Source organism: Procambarus clarkii, chromosome 34, assembly GCF_040958095.1.
Source record: "Procambarus clarkii isolate CNS0578487 chromosome 34, FALCON_Pclarkii_2.0, whole genome shotgun sequence".
NCBI lineage: Eukaryota > Metazoa > Arthropoda > Malacostraca > Decapoda > Cambaridae > Procambarus > Procambarus clarkii.
In genome coordinates, this window is record NC_091183.1 from 38968511 (window position 1) to 38981902 (window position 13392).

At 34.7% G+C, this 13392-nt stretch overlaps 2 protein-coding genes across 4 annotated transcripts in view; one reads left to right on the top strand and one right to left on the bottom strand.

The window, feature by feature from the left end:
• On the top strand, nucleotides 1-10822 carry LOC123762085 (uncharacterized). Its single transcript, XM_045748379.2, has 5 exons — nucleotides 1-139; nucleotides 1840-2573; nucleotides 4508-4621; nucleotides 8073-8238; nucleotides 10369-10822. The coding sequence occupies exons 2-5, from the start codon at nucleotides 2128-2130 to the stop codon at nucleotides 10492-10494; spliced, it is 852 nt and encodes a 283-aa protein (XP_045604335.2). The 5' UTR covers nucleotides 1-139; nucleotides 1840-2127; the 3' UTR covers nucleotides 10495-10822.
• The window catches only part of LOC123762084 (uncharacterized), a 19333-nt gene continuing 15213 nt past the window's right edge, over nucleotides 9273-13392 (bottom strand). For all 3 annotated transcript variants that reach the window (XM_045748378.2, XM_045748377.2, XM_069335890.1), the window contains exons 14-15: nucleotides 12633-12808; nucleotides 9273-12223 (exon numbers count right to left, since the gene is read on the bottom strand). In XM_045748378.2, coding sequence (XP_045604334.1) covers nucleotides 12220-12223; nucleotides 12633-12808 — 180 coding nt within the window. In that variant the 3' untranslated portion in view covers nucleotides 9273-12219. The remainder of the gene's footprint in view (nucleotides 12224-12632; nucleotides 12809-13392) is intronic.

The following is a 13392-nucleotide window of genomic DNA, read 5'->3' on the forward strand; positions in this document are numbered from 1 at the left end:
CTTGGGTCAGTTTCCATTATGGTTCGGAACATTGTCACCGTCGTCTGGTCTGGCCATATTTGACTGAGACTGAGAGTTTAGTCACTATACAACACCCCTCGAGGAGCCTGCGGTAGACAGCCCTTCATACAAGCAGCAGGTATAATGAGGCTTCATAATACTCGTTGTAGTTTATATGTACAATAATGTATTGGGTGGCAAAGTTAAGAGATATCTGTTGAGTAAAGGGAACGGAGGACTAACTGCCCGAAACGCTTACGTAATAGTGGCTTTAGGCATTGTATGTACTAGCTCTATCTATAAATTCATAAATATTTGTATCACCCTGTATGTATATACTTTACCTGAATAAAGTTCAACACCGGGCGACAAAAAATCATCTCGGAACTAAGTCGACTCTCAGGAACGGCTGAGGGCCACATGGCTATAACAACAGTGCAAACCAGACATGGCATTCAACACAATGTGTAGAATAACTATGTACACATATGGTAATTGACAAAAACTGTGAGTACTGTATATAGGGACCTCATAGGAAGTGTTCTGCAACTCACACCTTTGCTATTATATCTATTATATCTAGGAATGTTCAGCATTAGATTCAAACACAGGTGGTAAACACTAAATTGTGATTTGATGATAACCTCATTGCCCAGAAACATTTATAAAAAACATAATACTGCATTTGCATTGGTCCTTGTTAACTTTTATTACATCCATATAGATATAACTATGTCATATCATTTGTATGTAAAACTGGGCAATAATAACTAAAATATGATAACCACAATACCCTGGGTGATCAACATATGACATTAACTGCACATAAGGGTTAATTGTAATATTTTTTTTTTAATTTTTAAGAAAAAACAAATTTCAATTTACTATTAATTATTATAGCATATATAATGGTAACTAATTCTTGAACAGGAACTAATTACTATATTCCTGATTGATATAAATATTTTGGATAGACTTACATTTCCTCTATTGTTGCCAGACGGCTGCAGTTACCAGGCCCAAACAACTACTGTACTGTATTCTGAACACCAGATGTTTGAATAAATGATTTAGATTGTTCAAACTATTTTTGATGCATGTTGTAAAATTTGTATATTGTAACGAACAATTCATTATCATTCAGCCATAGCCACATATCATAGCTTAATGGTAGAATTCATATTTATGCAATACATCACAATGTCATGTAATAATATACAAAAGTATGCAATAAAGTGAGTGCCAGAATTAAGAGACCTAAGCTATGAGGACATTTTAAGGGAATTGAATCTCGCAACCCCAGAGGCAAAATAGAAACAGAGGCGATATGATCATTACATACAAACCACTGAGGGAAATAGACTAGGTGGACAAGAAGAAAATCTTTAAATCAAGAGAAGGTGGGTGCAAAAGAACATAGATGCAAGCTAGAATGCAAATGAGTCAAAGAAATGTAAGGAGCAGTCAAAAGAACCACTTGCAATTTACAGGTCACATTCACTAAAAGTAATAGTAGTGGAAGCCACCTCAACCCATAACTTTAAGACTAGATACAACAAAGTACTCAAACTTCAGGAAAGTTAAAATAAAATGCAACAAATATGGAACAGCCAGAAGCCGAAGCATACAAAGCTAAGCCTAACTTCCATGTTGTCACTGTTCAGTAAACACACAACATATATTTCATTAAAGCCATACACATTATTTTTCTTTCATTGTGTTGATCTTTACTGAACTGGTTTAATCCCTGATGATACAGTGCTGTATAAAATTTATTTATTTACTTTTGTTGGAAATATACTATGTATACTGTAATTTTGTGTATTACTTATTTTACAGATGACAAAGAAAAAAAGAGTTGAACCACTTACCTATGACTGTTTAATTCTACATTTGAAATTGCCAAGTCAGATATGAAATCACCAGTAAGAAAAAACATCCCCAAGGCAAAACTTAAATCACCATTTTTATTTAAAACGCCCAAAGGAGTTTTATCACAAAAGGGGAAAAAAAAGACATTGAATTCTCCATTTGAAATTACTGAGTCAGCTGAATCTCCAGTAACGGAAAACTTGACCAAGGCAAAACTTGAATCGGCATTCTCAGTCGAGTTGACAACATGCAAAAATGCCCGAAGCGGTGAACAGAATATTGGCAACAGCACAAAGGTTTAGTCCAGAACACAGTAATGCGACAAAAGGAAAATTATCAGAGAGAGAAGCTAATTCCTCTATAGTTGAAACTCCACTGAAACAAGTCCTGAAGTTAGAAAGAGGAAAAGATGTCCATGAAGCAACTAAACTAGAAGCAGAAGAAACATCAAATAAAGTAACTGAATTGCTAGAAGCATCAAATACAACAAAGACAATAATTAAAAAAAAATCAATGATCAAGAAAAGTAAATCAGTAAATGCCAAACAGCGACTCAAACATTTTATAAACAAAAATACTGGCAAGCTAAAATGCACAAGTTTAGTTAAAGCTGATCCAAGTAAGTTAACATCACCGAAGAATCCAGAAGTCTCAGAGGTGACTGATATCCCCTCCACTGCTGAGAATGTTAAAGTTCACAGGTATGTTGTTAAAGTAGTGTTGATATATTTAGATTTTAGTACAGTATAATGTTAAATTTTTACCTCATGACAAAGAACTAGGTACAATACAGTATATCCATTATAGGAATGCATTACAGTTTTGTAATGTTTCTTTTCTTAGCTACATGAAGACTGTAGATTAGCCTGAAACAGAAACTTACAAAATATAACAACACCTTGTATGTGACTAGTTAAAAAAAATAATTTTTACTATGTTTGTTTGCCTAAAGTATGCACAAAGTCATGGACAACAAAATACAATAGTAGTTTATATTTCAATTATTGAATGATATAATTTGTTCATGGAACCTGTTATTGTAGTACATTTGAAGTAACTTAAATATTTTTGGGGCTTGGTTTTAACCAGCGGTGTAGATGACAGATTCTGATTGTTGTGTGTGGCTGAGGACCAGCAATCATAACCTGTTAAAGAGTGTTTGGGGGTGAGGGACCTGATTGTCATTATGGATCTGACTCCGTTACGGCAGTAAATAGATAGCAACATTCTTCCTTGACTACGAGCTTCTTTCCCCACCTCTCCCCACTAGCTTCTTCCATATCTACAACACTACCACCACTCCATGCTAATTATGTGCATTTTTCTCTTTACACCAGCCTATGCTCATTAGACCAGTGTATGCACATTAAATTACACATTACACCTGTACAGTACTCACTACAGTGACTTGTTTTCTGTACCAAATCCTGCAATTGTTGTATGCATATAGATTTTTAATCCAAAGCCATTACTGTGGACTCTGCAAGATATTATTCATTTTTATTTATTTATTAACAAGCTTAGGTGCACATCTGTTTGCTGCTACCATACTCTATATGAGTTCGTCTAAATTTACCATCTCGCAGGATAGTTCATCATACAAAAGGATCTGAGAAAAACTTGGGATGCAAGTTGAGTCTACAGTACTAGTCTGCATTAATAAACTTCGGGTAGAGTATGAGACTATCTTATAACATCTGAGTGAATGAAGTGGTTACGAATCTCAAAATATCTCATACCACTTTGTCTAAAATCAAGCATTCAAGCATAATTGAGCATTCACAATATAGTATTGAAGAATGTGACCCAGCTCTTGTTCAGTGTTCACTACTAGAGTGCTCACTGTTGAGAGATTCATTGCCTGCAGTTACCTGCGAAAAGTAATGATGTTCCAGTCTAATTGTGGCAATTACATTGTCACATTTTCTGGTGGATATTTTATGCTGTTTGTACGTATGGTTTTAAATGTGATGGTCCATATTTCATAAAGTAGTGTGGTTTTGACAAAGATTAGAATATCTAGATCTATTTAAATTTCAGGTTTGTTACATACAACTTTAGCTTCCTTGTCAGTTTAACTCTGTTGGATGATTGGTATCCATGAAAAGGAGATTCTGAAGCTTTCTTTGGCATCAATCATTCTTATAATAATTACATTCCTAGTACAGTATTTGTTTTATATGTTGGTTTTTATCCAATTCTTCTAAAGCACACTTATGGTTATATTTAGTTTCAAACCCAGCATGGTGGGAATGAAAGGCATCTTGCCCTTAACCACCCCAAAGCTGGGTTGCTATGCAAAACTGCTATGATTTCTTTTGGGTGTTTTTAATTAATAATTACTGTTGTAAAGATCATTTTACACTGGTTTATTTTGTGAACTCTGCCAAATAACTCTTGCTTTGATTATTATAAATATTAAGTGTTAGTCAATGAGATCATGTGAGGCATTGTTATGTCTTAATAAATTCTTACAATGAATATTTTGTTCAGGTATTAGTATCAGAGTATCAGTTATTAAGTCAGTATTGGTATTGGCTCTAAATTTTATGCATACAGCTCTTAATTATATACTGTCATTCAGTATATAATTATAAATACTGGTACCAATTAACAGTTTTTAGTTATTTTTCAGATTGGTTGTAGAAGGTTTACCAAAAAATACATCCGAGAGGGACTTGAACAACTCTTTCAATAAGGCCAAAAGTGTCCATATAACTAAATCTACGCAAGGAAATAAGTTACTCTGGTAGGAATTTTTTAATTTGTTGCTTTGAGTGAATGTTATCAATCTTTCTCTTGAATACCACTGCCACATGAGGGAACTCCTTGTGTTACCAAAATTATTGTTGTACAGTAAAACTTTTAACAAAACTTCACATAAATGAACAGTGAAAATTGTAGACTGGCTCCTGATAATACAAACTCTTAGAGCAGTGTTCTTTAAAGTGCTGGAGAATGCTGAATGATTGTTTAGTTAGAAAATGCATATTACAGTGGTTGCATTGACCTTTTAAATGAGAATTTGATGTCTCACTACAGACAATTGTTAAAATGTAGGGGAAAAACAACTGTCTTTAGACAGATTCTTAGTAAGACAAGCAAGCAGTGAGCCACAACCAGGTCCTAGTGGTATGCCTACAAAACGTAGGAGAGAGAGTATCCCAGAGAAGTCATCACTGCCTGATGTTATAATGGAAGGGAACTCCCCTTCCAAACAATAACACCTCTCCTTCCCCCCCTTCCTCACTGTCTTCCATACGCCAACAAGAGTCATCAGTGAAGGTAAGCTATAACTTGTACATACTATAGTACAAAATATTTGTGTGTATTATGTATGAAATGTATTTAGAAGTTAATATTTTTGGAAGTGTGGAACGGATTAATTCAATTTACATTATTTCTTATGGGAAAATTTGTTTTGGGTTGTGAATTTTCGGCTTACGACCCCTCTGGGAATGGATTAAATTTGAAAACCAAGGTACCACTGTATATTGGTCTAATTGCACAGGAATTAAAATGTGATGACACTGCAATGAATGGAGGAAATAGAGGGATTTTGAAAAAAAAATATTAGATATAGCAAATTTTGATATTACTTGGAATAACTGGTTTGTTGAGTGTGGCGCTCTAGCTTCCAAGGGTGTTCCTAATAGTTTGTGTTATTCTGAAAAACGCAAAGTTGTTAATATGATTAATACTTTCGCTGCCCCTGTGGGCAGCCCCGCTACGCACCCCAAGGTAGGCCAAGCAGTAGCCGTCAGCTCACCACCTCACTACAATGTTTATTCTCTTTTGAATGCTTTTATACTCTAATGTCTATACATAAAACATCATTGCCTATCCCTTGGGATTAATTTTCCTACTTCAATTTTTGATTCGTCGTTCAATTTTGTATCAAATTGTTCCTAATATAATGCTCTAAAGGAATATTTACATATCATATTGGTAACGTTGTTCTTATTTTTTTATAAGTTAAAGTACATTGTCATGCAAAAAAATGGCTTTTAGTTATTATTTATTCATTCCCAACATTGTATATGACACCATATCATTCGTTTTCATGTTGTTTCCTTCATAATTGTTTGTTCAAATGGTGCAGTGTTGTCAGTAGACCAGGGTTCACCAGAACTGGTGCCTGGGGTGCGTTGGATATGTGGGGTCCGTTGGGTATTAGTTCTAATTGAAGGGCCTGCAATATCATGATCATTATTCCACTCACTTTCAATCTCATCCTCGCCTGCTGTTTCAGTTTCAAATATCTCACTATTTACATCACTATCACTTTCTGCACTTTCAAGATAACTGCCTGAAAAGTAGTCGACTACAGCCTTATATTTTATAGGTGTGAGTTTCACTTTGCTATGCTTTTGGCGAACACTTTTAGCTTTTCCCTCATCTGTGTTTCTTTCACTACAATATTTGCGTCGTGGATTATCTCTGTCCTTGTTCACTATCCATCTTGGAGTAAATGTAGTGTTTATAAAGAAAAAACAACCAGAATGGGCTCACGTTTTAACTCGAGGGAAGGCCGTGGCAGTCACGAGCTGTGGTCACAAAAACACTGAGACTCCAACGTGGGGTTGCCACCCATGCGGCGGTCTCATGAAGCCACTTGGGCTATACATATAATGAGAAGACATTGGAGTGCATTTTAAAACCATCCCCCATAATATGAGGACAGTAAATGGATTTTTTACAAATATTTTAATTTTGGACGGCATCGCCGTCCTCAGGATAACCGTGCGACTATTTTAGGATGTCATTGTTATCAGGCAGCAATACCAGTAGTGTTAAAGGAAGCTCGCTGAACTCTCAGCTGTTTGAAATTCTGTGTTTTGACACGAGAGACTGATTATTCCCACTTATTATGTCGGTGAAATTTTGTGGATTTCATAGACAGTGTTTGCATTAGTTCATGCACTAAGGAGAGAGATTCATTTTTTCTTATAGAAAAAATCTGATTTGGCAGATTTGTTATAATATCCTGTGACAATTAAATAAAATAGGTACAGTACCATATTTAGCAGATATTATTTATCTAAATGAACTTAATTTAGAAATATAATGATCAGTACTGACAATATAAAGGTCAAAGCATTTAAAAAATCATTATTACTGTCGTAAGTCAGGCTTCAAGTTAAACTCTCAAACTGCTACACGTTCCCAACTTTTTTACACAGGTGGGTACAGGACTAGATGACTTCTGACCCCCATTGGCAAGCTTGGAACTTTCCCTTCACAGAGCTCATGTTAAGCCTTGTTCAATCCCCGACCGTCCAAGTGGTTGGGCACCATTCCTTTCCCCCCGTCCCATCCCAAATACGTATCCTCTCTCTCTTCTAAGTGCTATGTAGTCGTAATGGCTTGGCTCTTTCCCCCCTGATAGTTCCCTTCCCTTTTACACCCGTCTCCAATTACTCCTGGGTGAACACTTAAGGATTGGTGCCCAGTTAAGTTTCCTCTCCAGAACTCAAATCCAGATGAAATCGCTCCCAAGGCAAAGGGCACATGTGCTACCACTGTGCCACAGGAACAGTTGCATTGCAACACATTGACAAAAACAGTATTACTTAAGAAAGTTTGAACAAAATGAGAAGAGACATAGTTACATCTTTCTGCTTTGCCTGCCAGTGTGATTATTATTTTGCTTTAAGAGACGTTTGAAGGTTGAATAAAAAGCACTGGGTAAATGAGCTATTTATTTTTTAGATGCATGAATCTATGGTGGAGTTGAACCTAACTCCTAAACAAGAAAATGAGCTGCTCCATCTTGCATGTGACAATCTTTAGGAATCGGGCAAAAATAATAAACTTATGTTTTAAATCTGTTTTAAATGAATAATTTTATTATTTTAATTATTTTACTTAGAGCTTCATAATGCTTGGGATTGACTTTATCTTTCTCTTTATTCTTTCATGGAAATTTGTTAATTTTTAGAAGTGCAAAAAACTTTTTTTTTTTTTTTTACAAAACCCACAATGTCCTACCAAAGTTTTATCTTAGGCATGTGTGTGCACTTACTTCATAGCTCATAAAAACAATATACAGTACATCTTATTTTTTAAAATCATTATTGCTGTAAAAGAATACATTTTGAGGATGTACAGTATTACCTTACTGGCTGTATTATTAACAGCATAGATGTACTGTAGAGATACAAATTGAAATGTAGCTTATACTTCTACCTTTTTTTCAGTAATGGATTCATAGAGTTTGCTAATTTAGATGATTTCAATGAGGCTTTGGCTATCAAAAATCGTCGTATCAATGGAAAATACGTGCAAGTCATGAAAGAGGAATGTCTTGTCAAGAAGAGGCCATTTTACAAACGTTCACACAGTCCACATGCAAAACGCATTAAGGTATGTTCTTGCTAAATATATCATGTTTTGTCCATTGTCATCTTTTTCCTTCCTCTCCCCTCACAAAAAACTTGAATGCACTCTTCCTCATTATTACCCCTTTCTTCAGTATGACCAAACTCTTGTGATACATTCAGTTTAAAGTCTTACCATTTACTGACTTTGTGAGTATCAGTCACTTATCCTAGGTATCTACACTGATTTATCATTTATTTACATAATTTATTAGCCTCTCGTTGCCACCATAACTTCACTTTATTCTGAATTCATTTTTAACAATATTCTCCCACTCAATTAAATTTCCATTTAGTCTCCATAACTTTCTGCATAACACAAAGCTATCCTCTGCTTAACATTAAATTTGACACATGTAGTACATATGGATCAGACATTTTACAATGTGTGATGCCGGGTGTCTGGTGATGGAGCTGGAACCAAGAGTTGCCAGTTAGCCTGCTATGGCAGTAACCAAAATAGTTTAGAAGAAAAACTAAAATAATCAAATGCTTTACACTTGGCCCTAACAGCATTTTTTGGTTCTCATAAGGTGCCAGAGCTTGTAGGAGTAGGAAAGTGTTTACAGTATAGTACTTCAATGACCTGAGGGAAGAAGGGTTGCTCCTTGGACCTGAGGATAAATTCCCTTCCTCTCCTACAGGGTAATGAAGACCACATTGAAGGCCTGTACTCTTCCTGCCTGCTGGTCTACCTGTTTGCCAGCATGACTAAATACCTTGTCTTTTGGCATACATTGTGGCCTACATTACCTCCTTCCTGATAGCCAGCCCAACTTACCTGTAGTTAGGTTTGAGAGTTCTTCTCTCCAAATCTGGCCACGTTTGTTTGGTGATAACTCAATTAGTATGGCGGTGGCCCTCGGGCACAAATATCTATTTAAACCCAGTTGTGCTAGTACTTCATGCAGAAACTTGTCCAATTTCCCCTTGAAAATTTCCGCTTTTAAATTTGTTTTTGCCGAATAAAGAGTGGAATAAAGAGAACCTTTAGAACTCCAGAACATAAAAGAAGAGGTATATGGGAAATAGTGTTGATTTGTTTATTATTTCTTTACTTTTACAGAATCATAAACTATGTGCAGATCAGGGACTGCTTGTACACTTAACAAATAAATACCTCAGTAACTTCATCTCTCTAATTTCTCTCTTTATAGCAATATAATTGCAGCAATTGTTTAATATTCTGGCACAGCACTACTATTCCTGGCCTCTTAGAGACATTCCCCACTAATATATATATATATATATATATATATATATATATATATATATATATATATATATATATATATATAATATATTTATATATATTTATATATTTTGACATTATCTCATTAACACTGCAGGTTCCTCACAGATAAACTTGCATATACAGAAGATAAATCGGCTCATATAGTACTATCTTTGCATTCTTCTCTCGCATTTAAATATAATCACTTTCATCATTTCCACCTATTAGACTTTCAAAGTATTCTCATCACTTGCTGTACAGTACTTCAAATTTCTGCTTCACCAGTTAACATTCTCTCATGTCTAAAGGAAGGGAACTATCAGGGGAAAGCACCAATCCATTAAACTATATAGCACTTGGAAGGGGTCAAGATAAGGATTTGGGATGGGACGGGGGAAAGGAATGGTGTCTAACCACTTGGATGGTCGGGGATTGAACGCCGAACTGCAGGAAGCGAGACCGTCACTCTACCGTACATCCCAAGTGTTGGGTTGGGTAGATGATAATCAAGTCACACCCTTGTCCAAGGATGCGACTTGATTATTCCCATTAAATCCGACCACCAGTATCTCTGCTGCTCTTCTTTCCAAAACAGCTTGTGTTATCTGAATAATTTTCCAAAATTTTTCTCTTGATCTTCTAATTCATTTTTAGATATTTTTACATACCCTTTACTTTTACATACTCCTGTTTCACTTGATTGTTCTTAACAGTTCCTCTCATTATCCAGCCAGTTTGCACAACTGATATAACATTATTAAAAACTAATTTAGAATTTTGTTTAAACGAAGTTTCCGAGAGTTAAAATTGTCATTTACATAGCTAATTAATCTTGAATGTTTTTTTTCCATGAACATACTAAATTATTTTTTCATCATGAAGGTGGATGCAGTTTCAAATGATATCTGTAATGAAGATGACAGTGATGATGCTGAAAATGATACCAGTGTTGACGAGGAGGTGATGATGTTGAATCATAATAAAGATGTCCCTGTTGCATATAAGTGAAAAACACACATTTATGTTAGTATTCTGCATCAGCAGAATACTAACATATTAAGAAGAGGCTGATTAAATAATATGACACTGGATATAAAGAATGTGATTGACATTTTTGTTTAAGTTTATATTGATTTAATACAAAGTTTAGATGCATGTGATATGACTTTGCTTCATTGTAATTTCTAATGCATTTATTATACCTGTTGTATGTAGTACAATACTATATTTTGGATTAAAGAGGAGAGAATGTGCCTTTAAAAGTGTCTTAACATGTTCTGTTTGCATTAAAACATGTCATCCATATTGTGTAATAAAGATATTTGTGAAATTAGAACCTTAAGGTCTTTGATCTATTTTTCCTAATTAGCATATATGTATAAGTGCATCTGGCAAGACTTTTAATAAATAAAAGTGATTTTAAAAATACATACAGGATGTCACAGGACACGTGACTCAAAAATTAAAGGAAAACCACATTCTTGATAAATATCCTTTCAAATCTATTAAAATGCTCATTCTTGTAAAATTAAATTACAAACTTATTTAAAGCAGCCTGGTTTATTCTGCTCATTTATCAATACATTATAACTTATTTGTAGTACATACAGAATGTTAAAAAATGGGATTGAGTATAGCTGAAATGTACTTATTTTTGAGCAGGTCACTTCGTGGTTTCCTTAGACTTGTCCCACTACCTCTTGGAACGTTTATGAATTGCCAGTGTGACATTCCATCTTCCAAAGCAGTGAGGAGCTTTCCTAAATGGCCCTGCCAGTCATATACTCATAATGGAGAAAAAGTGGCAACACTGGAAAATTCCTAGTCTACCTCTAAATGACATTCAGAAGGCCCATTTCTCTTCACTCAACGCCTAAGAATACAGTACTTAAAATTAAAGAATCTACTAAATATTGTTCTTCTATTCTTAACTACTGTAAAGACTAGTTACCTGCCTGGCCTCCACTGTTACGCATCACACCTACACTACAATTGGTAGCACTTTGGTATGAGAGGAGCATGCTCATTTCTTTCACTTTGAGTAGGGGCACAGTGTGAGACAGGAAAAATACTAAAAAAAAAAGACAGGGAAAGAAGTTTGTCACAAGAAGTTGCTGCTGATACTACGGTGAGCATAGAAGAAAAGGAAGATGTGATCATTTGACTGCCTATAATACCAGTGCTATAACCTGGTGATGCATTGTAGTCGCAGCTGCATGAGCAGCTAGTTATTGGTTGTTAGAATAGCAGAGGAATACTTAGCAGTTTCTTTTAAGTACTAGTACTATATAGTTTGAAATTGTGTAGAGAAATGAACCTGACATTCATCTTAACTGAGAATTCTTCAGGCTCTCTTCCTCCTGTTATGGCCTAGTGGAGGAGTATTTAGAAAAAGATACCCACTTCGTCGAGAAATGGAAAGTCACACTGACCCAATTTACAAAACTTTGAAGTCTCAATATTCCAGGGGAAAGCAGGATATTACCAAAGGGAGTGACTGAGTGGCCTATGCTCAAAAAGAGCAGTTTTATTATTACTAATTATACTACCTTTCTTGTACCTCTCTAGAAAGAACAAATTATGACATGTAATTCAGTACAGGTAAACATTCATAATATAACTTATTTCATCTTGTTCAATGTATGAAACGGAAAAAGCACATCTTTTATCACCAGTATTATCTGACAGTCTTGTTAATTATTTTTCATCCAAACATTTTGTAGTTCTCCATGTTTACCTGAGAAGAAAATGTATGTATTAATAATATAGTTAATGAATATTTCTTAGAATTGTTATATTAAATATATTCATCTATACCTATATGCAAGAGTAATCACAAAAAACATGTGATTTGGTTGTAAGTATCCACCAGGGGACATGAAAATTCCGAATGTTTTGTTTCAACACATTATCAAGAAATACAGGTATTCCTTGTATAATGTATTGAAACATAAAAACTCGGAATTCCCAATTGAGACTCAAGAATGAACCTTCACTGTTCTACAGGGACCCAAATACTGTATACAACACACATTACCCACTGTATATAGATTGAGGTTTTATAGTATTAAAGGGAATATTTTAAATAAGATATTGTTTGTACAAAAGCCAAACATATTTTGTACTGTAAGTGACATTTAACATACCAATTGTAGGCAGCGAACTTTTCAAATTTGCTAAGCGAAGCTTTGTTACTTGTTGTAGGCTTTTGTTTACCACGACGAATTTTCTCAGGATAATAATCTTGGTAGTATTGATGCTTGTTCTGGTAGTTCTGGTAGTAGTAATCATAACTGTTAGGTCGGTGAGAGTGGCGGCTCTTCTGGAAACAAAGTTATTTTAATAAAATATAAATCATAGAAAATAATCAATTAGATTAGAGGCAAGTAAATTATAGCCCATGGGCCAGATCGTGTTCACCCAGCGATATAATCCCGTCAGTGATGCTTCAATAATATATATATATTACTGTAATTTGATTTTTCATTTTACTCCAAAACACTGGTAATCACAAAAGCTATCGTAGATATCAGTAAACAATTAATCTTGCTAATCAATTAACATGAATATACTTTGTTGTTCATGTTAATTGATGGGGAAGATTAATTGTTTACTTGTATCTAAGATAGCATTTGTGATTACCAATGTTCAGGAGTAAAATGTTGATCCTGGATGCAATAATTGTAATTTAAATTTCTCTCAATATTACTCAAAATAGTAAGCCATATTTAGTAGGCATTTATAAAAAAAACACTACAAAATAATTTTATGCTCAGACATTAAAAAGTATTTAAAAAAGAAAACCTATCCAAGAGATATTGTCTGTTCCTAGGCCAAATAAAAATAAATAAAAATATAAACCGATTATGCACCTGAGGTGGGAAACAGTACATGTCCAGATCATTG

Coding starts and splice junctions, on each gene's coding strand:
- LOC123762085 (XM_045748379.2), top strand. CDS start 2,128: ATGCCCGAAGCGGTGAACAGAATATTGGCAACAGCACAAAGGTTTAGT. Junction 2,574..4,507: donor GAGAATGTTAAAGTTCACAG/GTATGTTGTTAA, acceptor GTTATTTTTCAG/ATTGGTTGTAGAAGGTTTAC. Junction 8,239..10,368: donor CACATGCAAAACGCATTAAG/GTATGTTCTTGC, acceptor TTCATCATGAAG/GTGGATGCAGTTTCAAATGA.